At 45.3% G+C, this 19,640-nt stretch overlaps 1 protein-coding gene across 11 annotated transcripts in view; it reads left to right on the top strand.

Annotated features, from left to right (window-relative positions):
• The window catches only part of LOC113578485 (mitogen-activated protein kinase kinase kinase kinase 4-like), a 44,369-nt gene extending 25,235 nt beyond the window's left edge, over positions 1-19,134 (top strand). The window contains exons 5-34 of one of the 11 annotated variants that reach the window (XM_035534618.1): positions 826-951; positions 2,005-2,115; positions 2,297-2,387; positions 2,792-2,922; positions 3,186-3,240; positions 3,470-3,548; positions 4,524-4,699; positions 5,155-5,227; positions 5,679-5,889; positions 6,847-7,008; positions 7,225-7,311; positions 8,484-8,954; positions 9,801-9,950; positions 10,387-10,608; positions 11,163-11,266; positions 11,500-11,639; positions 11,773-11,867; positions 12,155-12,163; positions 12,768-12,940; positions 13,361-13,478; positions 13,786-14,019; positions 15,375-15,492; positions 15,749-15,919; positions 16,187-16,330; positions 16,483-16,617; positions 16,789-16,889; positions 16,998-17,147; positions 17,324-17,483; positions 17,788-17,927; positions 18,280-19,134. In XM_035534618.1, coding sequence (XP_035390511.1) covers positions 826-951; positions 2,005-2,115; positions 2,297-2,387; positions 2,792-2,922; positions 3,186-3,240; positions 3,470-3,548; positions 4,524-4,699; positions 5,155-5,227; positions 5,679-5,889; positions 6,847-7,008; positions 7,225-7,311; positions 8,484-8,954; positions 9,801-9,950; positions 10,387-10,608; positions 11,163-11,266; positions 11,500-11,639; positions 11,773-11,867; positions 12,155-12,163; positions 12,768-12,940; positions 13,361-13,478; positions 13,786-14,019; positions 15,375-15,492; positions 15,749-15,919; positions 16,187-16,330; positions 16,483-16,617; positions 16,789-16,889; positions 16,998-17,147; positions 17,324-17,483; positions 17,788-17,927; positions 18,280-18,363 — 4,221 coding nt within the window. In that variant the 3' untranslated portion in view covers positions 18,364-19,134. Of the gene's footprint in view, positions 1-825; positions 952-2,004; positions 2,116-2,296; positions 2,388-2,791; positions 2,923-3,185; positions 3,241-3,469; positions 3,549-4,523; positions 4,700-5,154; positions 5,228-5,678; positions 5,890-6,846; positions 7,009-7,224; positions 7,312-8,483; positions 8,955-9,800; positions 9,951-10,380; positions 10,609-11,162; positions 11,267-11,499; positions 11,640-11,772; positions 11,868-12,154; positions 12,164-12,767; positions 12,941-13,360; positions 13,479-13,785; positions 14,020-15,374; positions 15,493-15,748; positions 15,920-16,186; positions 16,331-16,482; positions 16,618-16,788; positions 16,890-16,997; positions 17,148-17,323; positions 17,484-17,787; positions 17,928-18,279 lie in introns of all 11 variants that reach the window. The other 10 variants (XM_035534617.1, XM_035534616.1, XM_035534624.1 and 7 more) reach the window with 10 other exon arrangements.
• Positions 19,135-19,640: the final 506 nt, after the last annotated feature.

Below are 19,640 nucleotides of genomic sequence, written 5' to 3'. Positions count from 1 at the left end.
ACAATGGCACTTTTTTGTTCTTTACATCATTGCTTGACACATAACAGATAATGGCAGAAAAGTATGAGGTTGCACAAGACATGGTTCCAAGCTGACCGGCATCAATACACACGCATTTTGAGACTATTTAAGATTGATGTTCTGAGTATTGTGCATATGCCTCTTGTCTGATCTCTCTAGAGTTCTTCTGAGAGGTTGCTGTTCAACATGGTGACATGTTTTTGTTTGATATCAGAGTACACATGTGAACACAGCATAGCGAACTGCACAAGGTCTTCACTGTACAATTGCAAGAAAAAAAGGTACATTTTGGCTGTTCATGCTTATGAAGATGCTCAGTGAATGAGGTCATTCAGGCACGTCGAAGCCGACGCCCCTTTACATGTGGTTTATTTTCTCCCGGTGATAATTTGGAAATGTCTGCCTCTCTCTTTATCAGAACCCCCTTGACGGTACAGAATGCCTTTGTAAATGCAGCAAAACCAGGCTCAGCAAAATCCATTACACCCTTAATATTATTAGCCACAGTTAAATGGATTACACTGTCTTCTCACATTGCTGTGTCTTTGTAATAAGCGCCCCTAAACTACAGCAGTGGAGGACAAATGGTATTCAGTCATGTTTTAATCCTGAAAAGTGTGGCTCAGTAGACGTAGGAGGAGGCTGTTGGGACTGGCGTGGGACACCCTGTCTCTTCTCACTGGCGGAATGCTTATATCTTGCAGTGTCACAGTAATACCTGTGTGGACAGAACCAGAGCAAACAATGTTGGCAATCATAATGTGTGGTTTAACCCACTACCCACTCTTCTATGTCTTTCTTTAGGATGAAGAGGAAGAGATTAAGCTTGAGATCAACATGCTGAAGAAGTACTCGCACCACAGAAACATCGCCACTTACTATGGTGCTTTCATCAAGAAGAGCCCGCCGGGCCACGATGACCAGTTGTGGGTACGTATGAAGTGCACATGACGAGTGCACTACCAACCATGCAGCATTAACAGTAGTAACATTCATACTGTGCAGTTTATGGAATACAGAATAACTAGGCTGTCCAAAGCATTGACTTAACTTACGGTGTCTGCACACTTTGTCCATTTTTTGTCAGATTGTGTATTCCTTGTCTGAATGTCTGATTTGATATTCAGATTTCTTAGTGATAATTTGCAATATGGCACACTAACCAATATGGGAATCAGTCAGCCTGTTCACTGATGTAATCTGATTTATCCCGCAGCTGAGGAGCTGAGGCAACACCATAAAGGCCAGTGTTTTGTTGGATCTCACAGTATGATAAAAGTTAGTGTTTTTGTTGGATCAAGCAACATCTTTGCAAGGCAGTGGGTTAACTCCGTCTCCTTACCCTACCTTCACACAGGCTAATACCCTTGCCATTTGCTCATGTTAGCTAGTTAGCAACAGCCATGCTCTTTAGACTACTATCCCTTTTATTAATGTATCTATGGATACCATTTGTAATGACTGAATGTGACGAGTGTAATGACAAAAGTGTTTGTGCCCAGCTTGTATGATGTCCAAAGAAAAGCATTGCCAGTCGGACACTACAGAGCAGGTGAACGTCAGCCTCAGATCACCGTGCCCAGTGCCAGGTGTCTGCTGGAGGGCTTTAGAGCCCCATAGTATTACGCAGTGGAGCAACAGAACAATGTTCTCTGGAGTGAGGGAGATCCATCCAATACTTTTGGGATGAGCGAAGTCTGTGATCCAAAAGTAATGATCCTAGTACCTGACCTCAGTAATGCTCTAGGGGACGTTCCAACATCTAGTGAAAAGCCTTCCCAGTCGAGCAGAGGCTGCTGGTGCAACAAAGGGTATCAAACTCCCTGATATCACAAGAAACATTGGTAAAGCAGGTGCCCACAATTTTTAGACATATGGGGTTGTAGGCTGTAGTTTCAATGACGTTAATAGACGTTCATTACTGTATTTACTTGTGTGCAAAATAAAACTCTTGCTTGTTCTCCTGCCTTTGTCTTTGTCTAGCTGGTGATGGAGTTCTGTGGAGCTGGCTCCATCACAGACCTGGTGAAGAATACGAAGGGTAACTCGCTGAAGGAGGACTGGATTGCCTACATCTCCCGAGAGATCCTCAGAGTGAGTGACTCTGCTCACTGTCATTCCCTTCCCTTCCCTTTAGTGTTTTCTTTTTTATTTTGATATTTCTTAATTAGTGCTTCTGTGTGTCACATTTGTCGCTTGTGACTGATTTACTGCCATACATAATGTTATGTACTTGCATATGTAGTCTGACCGTTCTCTCTCTCTCTCTGTTCAGGGTCTGGCCCATTTGCACGCACATCATGTCATCCACCGTGACATCAAAGGTCAAAATGTCCTGCTGACTGAGAATGCTGAGGTGAAGCTGGGTGAGTCACGCTGTAACCTTAATAAAAGTGCATCATAAAATGCAGTTAAAGACAAAATTAAACTGATAAATTTATTTTACATTTCCACGAACAACAAATGTTATTGAGGAAAACCAACAATTTTCTGTTGGGTATCAGTACAGTTGGTACTCTCATGTGCTCCTGTATGGGGTAAAGCAGGGATGTCCAGTCTTCTCTGTATAGGGCCAGAATGACTGCAGGTTCTCGGTAAAGCCAAGCTGGAGTGCAACCGATTCCTCTCGCTTAAGCACTTGTTTGCATGGATGGAAACCTGCAGTCGCACCAGTCCCTGTGTGGATAAGATGCTCCTCACTATCCATGGGACCCTACACTTATTCACAGTTCTGCTCTAACCCCATCACCTCACCCTTGATCTCCTGCAGTGGACTTTGGAGTGAGCGCCCAGCTGGACCGCACGGTTGGCCGGAGGAACACCTTCATTGGCACGCCCTACTGGATGGCCCCTGAGGTCATCGCCTGTGATGAAAACCCTGACGCCACATACGACTACAGGGTGAGGAGCCATGGACCCCAGCACACAGTTCAGCACACCAACACACCACTGTTTTCCCCTCCTGTTACTTCTCATTGTTTCATGGAAAAGCATGTCTGTCCCATGAGGGGGATGATTAAAGCTGTGGTCGACATGTCATTCGATGTGCCCTGCACTGGGCTTCATGCTCAGATGTCCAAAGCTGCTGCATAGGGACTTTGGCTTTTGTTTTTGGTCCTCGTTATTTGTTTTGGTCACCTTATTGTGGTTCCCTCTGCTGGCAGAGCGACCTGTGGTCTTGCGGCATCACTGCTATAGAAATGGCTGAAGGAGCTCCCCGTAAGTACACAAGCCCCCCCCCCGTGTGTCTCACACACGCCGCTAATTTCCTTATACATTCTTTCCACACTGTCCAGTTCAGAAATGTGATTTTCTTCTGCCTCTGTCGTTCTCCATCAATGTATTTATCACCTCCATCATCTCTTAGCACACGCCTGTGTTTGGGTACAATGCTATAGCCTGGGGTTACTTTGGCTCATTTGGTCATGTGTTCTGTTCTCACATGCAGCACTGTGTGACATGCACCCCATGCGAGCGCTTTTCCTCATCCCCAGGAACCCGCCCCCAAGGCTCAAGTCCAAAAAATGGTGAGTGTCCTCTAAATGCATCAGATTCATGTTTTGTTTATTCTATGTTTCTAGAAAAAACTATATTTTCATTTATATTCCTAAAAGGAGCTTGAGGGGCGGTCTTTTTACCCTGCAGTGCAAATAGACCATTTCTTGATTGGACACTAAATCAGCATTTGGAAATCACCTGCTTGTTCCTAAGTGGGCTACTCCAGAGTCCTCTGTGGCCAGACTTTGGCACCACCTCTGTTGGACTGTGAGTCCTGGGCCAATGGGTTGTGTTCAACACCACCACATGTGCAGAGAGCCAGCAGAATAATGCATGTGGGCGCTCCAACACATATACCATGTTAAACCCTGCCCTCACTTAACCGGAGACCTTAAGCAAACTCATGTGGAGAAGAAGGATGATGCAGGTAACATCTTGTGTTGTAAGAGCTATAGAGACCATTAGTTTTCCAAAGTCCGATTAAGGCCATCCCTGGACTAAAGGATTTTCACTGGAGTCTCCATTTTATTATTGCACTTTATTATTGACAGAATTATTTGGTCCAAGATGCCACGCAATTTGCAAACTGAATCAGAGAGGTTTGTCCTGGAGCCACTGGTGTTTGTCAGGAAGGCTATGCCATAGTGGTAGCAGGAGAAAAGCACTGGCTTCTCCACAGCCTGGAGGACCCATGAGGGGAACCCAGAACTACCACCATTGTTTTTCCCTCTCCTAGCACCTGAGCCTGACCTCAGTCCTCCTGTGCAAAAGTACCAGTGATCTCACCATCTCCATGATGTAATGCCCAGAAAAGCCTGAAGCAGTAGATCTCAAAGACGAGCTGCTCTGGCACTTTCTTGCCAGTTTCTTCATAACGCATTAGGTTTTCATTGCATTTGTATGCTTTGTGTGAGGACTGGTTGTGCTCTTATGGCAGAGACTTCCCTCTCCCTCCATGCTGAAATGTTGCTGTTTCAAACATTATTGCTCCCAATCATCTCCAGGTCCAAGAAGTTCTTCCACTTCATCGAGAGCTGCTTGGTGAAGACCTACACCCAGCGGCCTCCCACTGACCAGCTCCTGAAACACCCTTTCATCAGGGACCAGCCCAACGAGAGGCAAGTGCGCATCCAGCTCAAAGACCACATTGACCGCACCCGCAAGAAGAGGGGCGAGAAAGGTGAGGCCTTGCAGATCCTTCGCATGTATTCAAAATCCGCAACACCTGCTCATGTGTTAATAGAGGAGAAATGCACGTCTCACATAGCTTAGAATGAGTGGTAGCTAGGAAAGCCTTCTCTGCATTATGCAAATGATTTATGCCAATTACTCAACTTTCCAATGGTTTTTAATCTTTGACTTTGATCGGCTTTTAAAGTATTAAAGTATTTTAAAGTGTTTCAGTAAATAAGGAATGATGAAACTTAGATATACAATATTAGTTTGCCATAGATGAAAACATATTTTTGCTTTATATAAAAAGGATCTAAATTATTAAATGGAATACATGATGTGAGCTAAGATTCATCAGCATCTAAAGTGAGCTTTTCAAGAATAATTAGATTACTAATGTCACCTATATTATCTGAGAGACCTTTTATTGAAAATGAATGAATAGAACTTTTTTCCTTGCAGACGAGACAGAGTACGAGTACAGTGGTAGTGAGGAAGAGGAGGAGGAAGCAGCAGAGCTGGAGGGAGAACCCAGGTATATAAACAGACACGCAGCGTTTTTGTCCTTGGCTCTTTATGGCGATTGGGGGGGGGGGGGTGTCTAAGCGCGGGCATTCGCTAAAAACGGTGTTTAAACATACACTAGCGCTGCATTAGCACTTAGCACCTCATTATTAGCAAAAAGCCTTCTGATATTAGTCACTTTTCTTTCTCACATACTTTTATAACACCAGATTCAAGCTAGCACCTCTGTCAAAATGATCCATTGTGTGCTGATTCACAGGCAGGCACCAACATCTGTGCACATTCCATCTCACTGACATGGTCACAGTCCATCAGTACTTCCCCTTCCCATGCCCAGGTTCTGTGTGCTGGCCCACACGAGCAAACAGTTGTGGAAAATAAGGAAATGTAGCACATGTAGCGACACGGTCAGGAGGGTTGTGGTTCCTTCACGCCCGTGTGCCTCTTCTTACCCCCTGCAGCTCCATCGTGAATGTGCCAGGCGAGTCTACCCTGCGCCGGGACTTCATCCGCCTGCAACAGGAGAACAAGGAGCGCTCTGAGGCGCTGAGGAGGCAGCAGCTCCTGCAGGAGCAGCAGCTCCGCGAGCAGGAGGAGTACAAGCGCCAGCTACTGGCCGAGCGGCAGAAACGCATCGAGCAGCAGAAGGAGCAGAGGAGGAGGCTGGAGGAGGTGAGGGGCGGGACCTAGGGATGGCCAGGGGCGGGGCTGAGGGAGGGCCAGGGGGGTAGGTTGGAGCAGGTGAGGCGTGGGGTTGGTTGCTGGGCTTTAGTGAGAGATGGGTCACATGGCTTCATAAGTGCACTTAGGTTTATCACAGTTGCAAAGGCAGTATTAGAAGTATTAGAGCCGCACATCATTTGTTCATTGTTTCCGCTGCAGTATGTGCGTCATCCATTAGTCGGAAACCGTTTTCACCAAAATAATGCAGGCCCATGATTAACCAGGCCCATGTTGAAATCACTTCAACAACTCATTCACAAGTTTTAGCCATGCAATAACCGCATGCATTTTGCCTTCATCGCGGTGTTCTAGCAAGTATATGTATGTTTATACTTTGAGTCTCTGTTGCCTCTTTAGTGTATGGAGAGGCTGGTCCTAGGAGGCCCTTTTGATGTAATTGGGTTTGGCTCAGTCTGCAGAAGTAGGCTGCAGAGGGTCAGGAAACTGGGAGGCCAGATACATCATCCCCCCCCCCCCCCCCCCACCCCCCCAGTTATGAACAGAGGAGCTGGGCACAAAGATGAGGATCTGTTCATGTTTATTTAGAAAAGTTGCAGGATGTCTGTATGTATACGTACCTACATGTGTCCATGTTGATGTGCTCAGCCCATTTCCTTTTGTTTATTTATATAATGTTTAATTCATTTAAGCCCAGTGTTGCTTTTGGGAACCAAATGCCACTTTATAAATTCTCAAACTGCTCCAGATTCTTTGTGAAATTATAATGAAGAAAATAAGTGGATACTGCATTGCACAGTCTGTTTGCTCCATTAGCTTCATCCGCAGCCTGTAACTTAAACACCCCCCCCCCCCCTTCCCTCGCGCTGTTGTGATTTCTCACGCCTCGGCACGTGCTCTGATTGCCGACTGGTGTGCTCACTTTCGCCCCCTGCTGGCCCCCCACAGCAACAACGGCGAGAGCGAGAGGTGAGGAGGCAGCAAGAACGGGAGCAGAGGCGGCGGGAACAGGAGGAGAAGAGGAAGGTGGAGGAGATGGAGCGGCGACGCAAAGAAGACGAGGAGCGCAGGAGAGCCGAGGAGGATAAGAGGAGGAACGACCGTGAACAGGTAACAGGCCCAGACGCACATTGCCTCCTTGCTTGTTGTTGTTGTTGTTGTTGTTGTTTCTTTTTGCAACATCACACATTTTTGGATTTATATGAAATTTAATAGCACTTCCAATATCAGAATAACTAAAAACTCCTTAAAAAAAAAAAAAAAAAAACCACTCTCATGGCCAAGCCAACAGTCACTTAAGTGACTCAGCCTGTGTTTGATTGACAGGAGTACATCCGTCGGCAGCTGGAAGAGGAGCAGAGGCACCTGGAGATCCTCCAGCAGCAGCTGCTTCACGAGCAGGCCATGTTACTGGTAGGAGCACAAGCCTTTCCTGCCCATGTCCCGCCCCAGCCACACCCACCCCTCACAGCTCACAGCCAGCTAGGTTTTACATTAGCACTCAGCTTGGTGCCTGTTCGGTTCCTCACTGGAATTGTACTTTTTGCTTTTTTTCTTCCACTGGCTATCTGTGGAAAGATGACAGGATCGTTTTGAAGACCACACAACCAAAGATTCATGTGGCAGTACTGGGAATCACCATTTCTGTTGGTGGCATGTACCTATTTCAGTAGTTTTGGTCACTCTTCCCGGCTATATAGTTACATGAGCATAATCTTATGACACAGCCATGGGACATGTCCGATAGAAAGAATAGGGGACTTTCCACAATTCCTCTCTCCTCTGAGTGGTTAGGCAAAAATCGTTGTTTGTCTTTTGTGTCTTTTGAGGGCAGTTGTTTACATTGTCAGTGGTCTGTAGCGTTTCTCCAGATAGAGTGGAAATGAGATATGAGGATGTCATAAACACAGTTAAATGTTGCTCATTTTCTCTCACTCTTGAGCGCTCTCTCTCTCTCGCTCATTCTTTCATTAACTTTCTTGTCTGTTAACATGTTCATTCTCTACCACAGTCACATGACAGAATGCACACACAGTTCTTACCATATTTACTAGTACATGGGGCACTTTAGAAAGCTATTCGCTTGAAGCAGAATTTACCTCACCACTACGTGACTGAATTTTATTGGTTTATTTTTGTGCTTTTTAAAAAAACTTTTTTGCTTACTTTCGTTTTGTTCATTACAGTATACAACCTGAGATTTGTTACATTTATATTTATGGAATTTTGCAGACACTCTTATCCAGAGCGACGTACAAAAGTGCTTTGTCATCTACTCACAGAATACATCCTAGCCAGTACAGCAGGTTCAACATACAAATGATCTGTTATTGCAAAGGCACGTTTTTCTGTTGCTCTCCTTCAGATGTTAAACCACCAACTAGGACCACAGACTATAAAGTAGAGAAAAAAATGACCAATGAATAAGAAGTTAGTTTCAAAACACAGTAGCAGCGCTCTACTGATGTACACTGGTAAAGACCATAACCCCTGCAGTGATCTAATGACGTCATGCGTGCACACATGCGGGGATTGTAAGTGGGAGCTGTATCTCCTCCCCTCACCCGGCCGCGCTCTCTGCTCAGGAGTTCAAGTGGCGGGAGCTGGAGGAGCAGCGCAAGGCGGAGCGGCTGCAGAGACAGCTACAGCAGGAGCAGGCTTACTTGCTCTCTCTGCAGGAGGAGCAGAAGCAGCGGAGCCAGGCCCCCCTCATGCCCCACCCCGACTGGGCCAAACTGCCCGAGGCGCGGCCCATAGACATGCCTGAGCGCCGGCTTGGACCATGCGAAGTTAGTGGCGTGCCAAAAACCGAACACTCGGTTCTTAGGGAGACCGAGCGAAGTGCAGACGAGAATGCAGGACAGACTAAGCCTGTAGATGGGACTAAACCCTTGGCTGACCAGACCAGGGACCAGACTGAAACCGTCTCAATGGACTGGAGTGTTTTAGTCGTACAGCCCACCCGAGGGAATAGCCCTCCAACGGATGGGACTGACGAACCCCTCGTCCAGTCAACTTCAAGTGGCGCAGTCTCTGAAGCCCAGCCAATCAGAGAGGTGAAGACCAGCCCCTCGCTCCACCCACTGTTGCCTGCTGCTTCTCAGGCTTCTGGAGCTAACCTGTTTTGCATGTGGAGGAAACGTGCTGGTGGGAGGAGTATAAATTTGGTTTTCTCTTATATTAACGTTTTTTATTTGTTTGGTTTTTTTTTTTCTTCTGTGCATCATATTCAGCATAATTCCTCATCTACCACCTAATATTTTTCCTTTGAGTAAAAGAACCAAATTGAGATGTGAAAATGATCACCCTTGTTTACCATCATAATCTGACAGTACTGCACTTCTGCTTGTGTTCTTATTGGATAATATGCTGGTGTCCAACTGAAAAGAAAACCATATTGCTCTCCACCACAGCTTTGATCTTGAATAATAAAACCCTGTGTCCTGTCTGTTATGGCTTGTTGTCTTGCTTATCTTGTGTAAACTAAAACTCTTATAATAGAATAAGTTTAGGATTCATCTTGGCTGTTTTTTTCCTTTGGTCAGTCATTAGTAGTTAGGCTGTTTATGGTTTGGTTGCATATCCTAATCTGGGCATTTCTTCAATTTTTTCTCTTTGGAGAACTTGAATATTAACATTGCTTTTGCACACACTTGTTTGGCATATACTTTTACTTTACTGGGTTTGCCTTGAGCTGTTATTTGATTGTTTGCATTATTTATTGGCTATGTAGTTTGAGGACAATAGTTAGTCTTGTATTCGGCATGCTCATCCTGCCAGTATGCGTGTCCTAACAAAACCTCGTCAGTCGTCTCTCCCAATAAGGCTTGTCGTCTCCCTCGTGTACTCCCATAACCTGCTGACTGCTTCCCTCCTGCACTCTGTCCTTCTCTCTGGCCCAGGTCGATGAGCGCTACCGGAAGACTGCGCAGGGCTCTCCTCAGAACGCACCTCCAAAGCAGCCTCCGGTGCCCCCCCGGTCGTCTGAGCCATACTCTAACGGCAGCTCCTCCTGTGAGTCCTCAGCCATGCACAAGCCCATGGAGCCACAGGTAATGCTTAGGACCTCATCTCTTTGTATCTCCAGTCTTTATTCACTGTAACTCGTGTCCAATAATTCTGGAGGATTTTTGGATCGTTACAGTTCAGAGAAGCAGATATAGCTCATGGCTCGATTCATGTTCCTGCCTGTCATTGTTAAAAGGTTGCATTGTTCTTTTATAAAGCAAACTTACCTTGTTTTCCCTCCTTCAAAACTGATGCACTCAATGTTATGAAATAATGCCACAATACTCAGTGACTTGCTGCATTGTGTATGTGGTCATCCAGGCCAGTATCCAGTATCTACTGTGAATGGTTTCATCCTCCCTCATCTCTCTTCATCGTGTATGTGGTCATGCCTTGTCACATCATGTCTGTGCTCCTCCTCATCCCCACCCCTTTATCCCCACATTCTTTGTTCTTCTCCCTCCCTTTTGGAAGGTGCAGTGGTCTCACCTGGCTGCCCTAAAGAACAACGCCTCTGCTTCCCCGGTCTCTCGCTCCCATTCCTTCAGCGATCCCGTTCCGAGTTTCCCACACATCCACCTGCGCTCCCAGGAATCCCACCCGCACCACCACCCATTGCACCACCATGCACGTCCCGAGCACCCACAGCCCAGGGGCCCCGAGGCCCCTGAAGCAGGCCATAATGAGGAGGTCCCTCCTCGGGTAAGGGCAGGCACTCACTTAGCCTCAAAAAACAAAATCACAAAAATCACAATCAGCTTCTCTTAGGTGGATTATTCAAGGGCAAGTGTGATAGTCCTTTATGTGCTTTGTTGACCAAACTGTCTCAGTTTATATAGCAATAGATTGGTGTGATTTTGATTTGAGCAGCTATAAAAAATGTTTGGTTAAGTTTTCTTGCCATGTATTTTTAGAAGGTTACTGTTTAACCAGTGCTGTTAACACTTTAATACAGGAAGTGTGGGAGGTGGTAATAAGTTCATTGTGGGATAAGTTCAATGCTGGGTGGCAACAACTCTCAAGAACTTTAGAGACAAAAAACAGATTAGAAATGGGTCTAACATTTTCCATAACTGAGCTGTCAAGGCCTGGTTTCTTGATGAGAGGTGATGTTTCTTCCTTTCCTGGGAGGTGTTTTTTGTAATGTGGTTGTATATAATCTCATTCTGCATTACAGTAGTGAGCTTTGCTGACATCTTGTTTAGTCAGTCAAACCTTTTGACAGTCCCCAACTTCCCCTCTTGCTTGTCTAAAAGGTCCCTGTGAGGACAACGTCTAGATCCCCCGTCCTGTCCCGTAGAGACTCCCCACTGCAGAGTGGACAGCAAAGTAACCAGGCCAGCCAGAGGAATGCAGGAAGGTCTGTTCTCTACTGTAATCTGCAGATAAATGCTAATGTGGTTCCTTTTAGCTAGTACACCGAATAGGAAAGATTTACTGTATATAGTCCTGTATTATTAGATTCAGTACGAACAGAGAAAAAAGGGCTATGATTGTTTTCCTGGGCATGTTGCCTCAGAAAGCAGAAATCCATGATGATGGTTGTTATTCAATTCCTCCTCCTTTTGTTTGCCCCAACGTTTCCCCCCTCAGTAATGTGGAGCCGCGTCTCTTGTGGGACCGGGTGGAGAAGCTGGCCTCCAGGCCATGCAGCGGCAGCTCCTCAGGCTCCAGCAACTCCAGCTCGCCTGCAGGCTCCCAGGCTGGCTCTGGCGAGAAGTTCAGGACCCGCTGTGAGTGACTCTTACACTGAATGCTTGCTGCCACATGCAGTGCTTGTGTGCTACACCCGTTAGCAGATGCACTCATGCCTGCATTCTTTTCAGGAGCTGTTCTGCGTGAACTAATTTCCCACACTTCTTTCAGCTTCTTCAAAGTCCGAGGGCTCTCCACTGCAGCGTCCAGAACATGCTGGGAAAAGATCGGAGGAGAAGAGGGAATTTGTCAGACCCAGGCCTGCTGTACGCTACTTATGCTCTGTTTCACAGTTCCTTTAAGTATCCAGGGACTGTAAACATCCATACATTCATTGTTTTCAATGGCTTTTTCAGAAAACAAAATTTATATCATTTTATATATAGAAAGAAATGTTTATCCAGCACATCTGTGCAATTTAGCTAATCTACTGCTAATATCTTTGCATTCCTGCTTTACTGTCTCATCCACTGGATATTTTATGGAATTTCCGTGCTCTGGCTCCCCATTAACTCCTCCATCCGATTGATGACTGAGTATGTAAACTATGTAGGGGGAAGCGGTGAGTGAGGCTGAGGTGATCAGATCCATATGCTGTGCCTGAATGCGGCATCACAGTGTTCGAAGCATGACACACAACTTCACTTTTTTTTTTTTTTTAATGCTAAATCTTTTGAAGTGACCACTACCTGCTGTTTTTGAGTTCATTTAGCAACCTGAGGCTTGTTTGTTTTGAGTCCCATGATGCATTCTTTTCTGGCTTCTGCTTACTGGAGCACATCTCCTGTTCTGCTTCTTCACCATGCATGCCCCTCATGCCCACTCTGAATACTGCAGTTTAGATAAATGCGATGAAGCCCCTTTCGCTTTGCTCTTTGCCAGTTCATGTGATGTCCAATTACTTTAGCTCTCGATGGCACATCAGCTTTAACACTCGATGCGCCATACCCTCCGTGACGCATGTCTCTCACTTAACAGCTTTAACAAGTGATTTTAGTCCATCTATGTTTGCTAACTTTGTTTTGAAATGGCATCTTAACATACTGTTTTGTCAGTAGTCTTAGGCAGCAGATGATGACTGAAGGCTAGTTACTGTTGGACTAGAGCATGGCAGTTTGCATCCTGTCAAAAACGACTGATTGTTAACCTTTTATCCTTGCATTTAGGATCTGACTCTGCTGGCCAATGAGGTGCGAGCAGCTGAAGATGCCCGCCCCCCTCACAAAGTGACAGACTACTCCTCATCGAGTGAGGACTCTGATTCGGACGAGGATGATGAGGAGGTGGAACAGGAGCTGGGGAATGAGTCTACCTCGGGTGCAGAAGAATCGAGAGCAAGGTTGGCTCCTGGGTCATAGCTGCCGTGCTGCAAATCTCTATCTCGGGTCAATTCAACATCATATGCATGTCATGATGAATATAGCAATCTAAATTAAAGTACATAACACAATTAAAGTACACACATATTCTCTCTCAAAACATGCACAAGGACATATTGCCCACATTTTAAGCATGATTTAATAGTTGATTATGCTTAATAATTATACATGCCTTCCCAAAGTTTAGCAGTAAATGGTTTTGGGGTTCCACAGAGTTTGCTCTTGGTACTACATGCATGCATTAACTTGTTGTCTGACTGCTGGGCTTTTAAGTGCTTTGATTGTATTTAGTTTATAGAAGTGATGAATGGCTTATATGTTGGCTGATATTGTGAAACTTAAATTTGTCAGAAATGAGTGCAACTCCTCATTTCCCCCAGCTCCTCAAAGATTAGCAATGGTGAAACGGAGTCAGTAAAGACCATGATTGTTCACGAGGAAGAGGAAAGCGACCCTACCACCACACCCTCTAAAGATGGCACTGTCATAGTCAGACAGGTAGGAGACCCGCTTTCTGTTGTGGGCCTTTTTGAAGCTTCACATTTGTGTGTCTTTCATCATGTGTTTTCTCATCCATCCTTTCTGTATGTATTTTATGTTCTTATTTATCTTGTTTAATGTTTTTGTATTTTATAGTTGGATACAAAGCTCAAAGTCTACTTGCGTTGCATGGTCCGATCCAAACAACTTGCAGCGTTAAAACAAATAAATTGACTTGAATAGCACAAAACCTCTCTCCCTGCTCCCAGCATCCCACACTCCCTTTGCCAAGTACAGACTCCTCTGTGCTTGTTTTTGATTCCAGAGTGTAGCTGACATAAAGCGCTTGGCTCCTGGGCCCGGCTCTGACCCAGGCCCCGCCCATAACCAGGCCCACGAGGAACGAAACGGCTTCCCAGTTCGCATTCACCTCCTGCCCGACCTCATCCAGCAGAGCCATCACTCTCCCTCCCCCTCCGTCACATCCTCCCCAGCCTCCAGCCACGCCAGCCCCTCTATGTCCCCCCACACCCCCACGGACAAGTCGGTTGTCAGCGAGGTATGTCTGCTAACTCAATCCCATGGCCTCGGTGCCCGATGCTGCTGGCTGGCTTCTAACAGGGCTTTATCCTCGCTGCTGACTGGAGTTTAAATTTAGCTCCACCCCCTCTTAACTTTCCTGCCGAGTGACTGCCGAGCTGCTGTTCGTAACCAGGGTGACACATCGGCATAACATGCTGCTCTCCTCCACTCTAGGGAGAGTATTTTCAGACTTTTTAAAATTATCACCCTTGCTTGTGCTTTTTGTGTCTGGTTGGAAATGAGACTACAGCCAGGAAGGAGCGTCATTCCTTAATTAAAGCTTATGGCCGGCATACTGGTCCCGTCACATAAGAACATTTCGATCTATCCATCGAGAAGTATAAGTATTGATGTACACCAAATGTAAAAAAAAAAAACAAAAACCTTTTAAACAACTTCCGTAAAACAAAAATTTGTAATAGAGATTTTTGGTTAATCCAGAGTGGTCCAGCTGTCCTCCATTTTGGCATTTCTCAGAAGACTTGGGGTCAGCTATGGGCCACAGGACTGTCTGGGAATTCTTAGCAGCTGATGAGCACTAACTGTGAGCTGAGAGTGTTTGTAGTCTGACACACTGGGTGGTGATGGAGTGTTGCCTCGTTTGGGCTGTCCCTGCAGGCTCTCGACCGTTTTGTCCTCCATCTAGTGTGCCTTGCCCTGGAAATCTCACCCAAAAGACATTTCTGTCTAAAACACATTTGAGATGTAGAGCACAATATAAGCCATGGCCAAGTGGGATGAGCGCACACTCCTACCCCCTTCTAATTATTTTAAACCCACAAGGCTAATAAATCCGATTATTTTAAACGACTAGGTTCCTGGTTCTCATGATCTCGCTTCACCCTTCAGTTAACTCATCCTCCTCTTTATTCACCTCATTCCACTTTAACATTCATGTGTGTTTTCTTGGCTCATAACTATTATCGAGATCTAATCTAACTTTCTGATTTATTTTGGAGTGTATACTTAACTAAATGCATTTGTTGTATTTCATAGTGCATTAACCAGCTAAAACAGTTAGAATATGCACATCCATGTGAAATATCGTTTACTTGTTTAAACCAAGTCCTTTGCTTACAGTGAGATTTTTGTCATTGAATCTCATCCACTACTACACTTTGGTTCTAGTCTGGACAACTGATGAGAATAAATGAACATTTGTATTAATATGATAGACAAAGAGAGATTTTAAATTGTAGATTGTGAGAGATTGTAAATTTGAATCCCCAAATCAGCCCAAATTACCCTTACCAATATAAAGGTACTCCACTGAGACAGTTATTCATCATAAACTTGAGCTTCATATGCTTGGTCACGACCCATCTGTTCCAGATGCAGTCTGCCAGCAGTACTCTTGAGAAACACAAGTCCTCCTCATCCTTCACACCCTTCATTGACCCGCGCCTCCTGCAAGTGTCGCCCTCTAGTGGCATCTCTCTTAACAACATGGGTAAGGGCCTACCTTCTCTCTCAGCACTGAGACTAACCATTTGTATGAGGCAAATCATAGCTTGATTAGCTGTTAAAATAATAATGTTTGATGTACCACCTGCAAAGAGGGGGAAAAACGTACTTCGAACAGCGATGAAACATGCTAAATTCCATTCAATGACATCAGAAGAAAGCCACCATGCGCTATATAGGAGGCCGACAACGATGATGATGATGATGATGATGATGATGATGATTGTGTCCATGATTCCCAGCAGGCTTTGGGAATGACGGACGGCTGCAGGAAGTCCTAAGGCCCGACCCATCACGGAAGGGCTCTGTGGTTAACGTCAACCCAGTGAACACTCGCCCGCAGAGTGATACACCTGAGATCCGCAAGTACAAGAAGAGGTTCAACTCAGAGATCCTGTGTGCTGCGCTCTGGGGTAGGTGGCCTTTCACAGCCAGCTTCCTGGTGGAGTCCTGTACCATCATAACCACAAACCCCAGCCTACCTGTCTACGAGGCATACTTTAACGCAGGAGATAAAACTCATACAGACCGGGTCAAAGCTGCAACTCGCTAAACATTTTATGAACCTTTTGTTGATGGTTGAAGGTGACAGAACATCATCTCAGCAATCACACTGCTATGACAGTAAGCTGTGGATGCCCTAAAGATAACGTGCCCTCTCCCCCTCCCACAATCTGTAGGGGTGAACCTGTTAGTGGGCACAGAAAGTGGACTTCTACTCCTTGACCGCAGCGGGCAGGGCAAGGTCTACCCCCTCATCAACCGACGCCGCTTCCAGCAGATGGATGTCCTGGAAGGGCTCAATGTTCTGGTCACGATATCAGGTAAGGGGGAGGTTCTGAACTACAACTTCAACATAGTTCAAGGACTTTACTTGTTTATAAGCAGGTTCCCAAGAAAATGCATGCAATTGTCGGTGCATTGTCAGTTTACGCAGAAGGCTTTGAACTGCTTTGATGTTAATGCTATCTCCCAGGCAAAAAGAACAAACTGCGAGTGTATTATTTGTCCTGGCTGAGGAACAAGATTCTGCATAATGATCCTGAGGTGGAGAAGAAACAAGGCTGGACAACAGTGGGAGATCTGGAGGGCTGTGTGCACTACAAAGTTGGTATGTGCCATTTGAACATTCATGGATGTAGCATTATAATATAGGAGTGATTTTTGCTCAATGTTTTCTATGGAGCAAAGGTTTTGTTGGATTTCAATATGATGTTGCAGTGTTGGTCAGGAATGGAAACCTGAAGCAGGAAACTTTAAACTTAAACCTGTCTCTCACCAGTTAAATATGAAAGAATCAAGTTTTTGGTGCTTGCCTTGAAGAACTCTGTGGAGGTGTATGCCTGGGCTCCAAAGCCATACCATAAGTTCATGGCCTTTAAGGTGAGTTGATGGGTAGCACTGTACACCATGGGACTGTGCACCTGTTTGGAAAGGAACTCTGATCCACGCACTGATTTTGTTGTTTGCTAAACCTTTTCCCTCATGCAGTCATTTGGAGACCTAATGCACAAGCCCTTGCTAGTTGACTTGACTGTAGAGGAGGGTCAGAGGTTAAAGGTGATCTATGGCTCCTGCTCTGGGTTCCATGCCGTGGATGTGGACTCGGGTGCTGTTTATGACATCTACTTACCCACGCACGTAAGTACTACATCTGTTTGTGAAGCCCTCAGAATACATGAAACTGCGAACTGGAAAGTTTATGAAGTACTCTAAATTCACTGATTTGGTTTGCTTTGATATCGATACAGTTTCGGGTGTTCCTTTGTAGCTGCTTTTATGGGTTCACATTTGACCTCTGCCTCTGCCACTCTCAGATTCAGACCAGCATCCAATCACACGCCATCATCATCCTCCCCAACACAGATGGCATTGAGCTGCTGGTATGCTACGAGGACGAAGGCGTCTATGTGAACACGTATGGCCGCATCACCAAAGATGTGGTTCTGCAGTGGGGAGAGATGCCCACCTCTGTGGGTACGTGCTGACCTCATGAATACTCCCAACCCTCCGAAACCTTAACCGAATGGTTAAAAGCAAATACAGCCTCTTTCACATTATCAGAAGATTCATTGACCATATAAATGAAACTAGTGTCATAAAATAATTTTATTACGGGTGTGCCCCCTTTTGAGTCAGCTATACCGCCATAATTTTTGAATACTCTGGTGCAGTGGAAACACCGATGCTGTTCATCACAGGCTCCGTATGATCCCTCTCCCCCCTGCAGGTCTGCATGTGCAATAATTCAGTTGGTTCCTTTGTTTCCTGTGCTTTGTAGCATACATCAGGTCTAACCAGATCATGGGCTGGGGAGAGAAAGCCATAGAGATCCGCTCTGTGGAAACGGGACATCTGGACGGTGTCTTTATGCACAAAAGGGCACAGAGACTCAAATTCCTCTGTGAAAGAAATGACAAGGTGAGTTGTGCACACAGCTGTTATGCCTTCCAGTGTCCTACCTTGTAGAACTTGGGCAAAAAAAAAAAAAAAATAGCATCTCATCCTAGTATGTGTATTTTGATTCTAACTGCTCAGCATATTGCTGTACGCATATCTGCTGAAGTGTACTTACTGCTCTGCCCAGCGATTTATGACTGAAAAAGTGTTTACCATTTTAAAATTTGAATAATGGAGATATAGTGAGGCAGGTGAACTACTTTCAGGTGGTGATGAACCTTGAGTGGATAATTACTAAGCCTATGTTTTCACATGCAGTCGAAAAGCCCTCTGAGCTTCATCACAGTGGAAACGTATCTCTTGCTTCCTCTAGGTTTTCTTTGCCTCTGTGCGGCCGGGAGGCTCCAGCCAGGTCTACTTCATGACCCTGAGCCGCAGTAACCTGCTGAGCTGGTAACGCTGCCCTGTGTCTGGTTCCGACTACGAAGCACAGCCTTGTCTAATGTGCTGAAGAGCTGGCACTGAAGGAAAAAAAAAAAAAAATCTTCCTGGAGCCAATATATTTTCTGGGGTCACATGTTCCACTGTATTGGTGCTGTTTTTCAAGCTGTGGTCTGGCCATTAGGGGACTGAACGTCGAATGCCGACAAAGGAATGGGATTGTCCGGGAGCAACAGCGCCCCCTGCCACCGGGACCGTGAACATTGACTTGTTGTTCTGTTGTCAAGTCTACAGCGCTGCTCTGTGGCTCAGCCAGCTCCAGGCTTTGAGCGAAGATAAACTCCCATCCGTTGTAAGAACTTAAAATTCAGGGGTTCCTTCTCCCTCAACACTTTCAGATGTAAAGAAATATAAAATCCTGAACCGTGAATCTAGTTTAAATGTTAAATGTGTTCCCACAGAGTTTAGATTGTCAGAGTGGCACGATGTGTGTACCATCTCCCTTGCTGAAAGACTAGAGGGGAAGAAGGGTCATGGTAGTAGCTGTTGGAAAGAGCTTGGGCTTGTTTTCCTTCTGTGAATTTGTCAACTGCCAAGAACAGTCATACTGTACTATTGTGGTAGTCCAGGTTACTTTGGGGATTAATACTTGGAGGATTTTTAACAACGTTGACTTGTGTGTTGATTTTACGCTAATGAAATTGCCACAATGTTCATATACAGTACATTGAGTGTTTTTATTTTTTAAGCATTGCACTTGATAAATAAATTCTTAGTTTCCTTCTCACTGCACTTGCCTACCTTAGTGTCAGAGGATGCATGTTTGGGTGTTGACTTATTCATACACGGGCACACATACATCCTTTTGGTTATGCCATCTGTCTATTCTTATGACACCACTTTTCAAAACTGGTTAGGAAATTCAGCTTTTTAGATATTTTTCTTTCCCTTCAGTATAAGAGAGATGGAAGGGTTAGTGTCTTAAAGTTGAGTATAAGTACTATGGCAGGCAGTTTTGGGACTGCCATGGTAAATCTGATCAGCACTAACACAAGTGTCCCCCCCCCCCCCATTTCTTTTATTAGTGAAAACAATGGTGCTTGTGAAACTGCCACAAAAGTGTAAGCATCTCTATATACCTCCACAAGAGCAGGTTCTTTTATCAGCATCTGCACCTTAGTCACCGGGCAGGAAAAGTTTGTTTCCATTATATTTTTTTAATATACTGAAAATTGCACAGTGACTCGGGGGGAGCAAAGTTTTTGACCACTGTAAGAAAATCATATGATCCTG

This window comes from Electrophorus electricus, chromosome 16 (genome assembly GCF_013358815.1).
Source record: "Electrophorus electricus isolate fEleEle1 chromosome 16, fEleEle1.pri, whole genome shotgun sequence".
NCBI lineage: Eukaryota > Metazoa > Chordata > Actinopteri > Gymnotiformes > Gymnotidae > Electrophorus > Electrophorus electricus.
The sequence above is the reverse complement of the archived record's forward strand: the minus strand, read 5'-3'. Positions and strand labels throughout refer to the sequence as shown.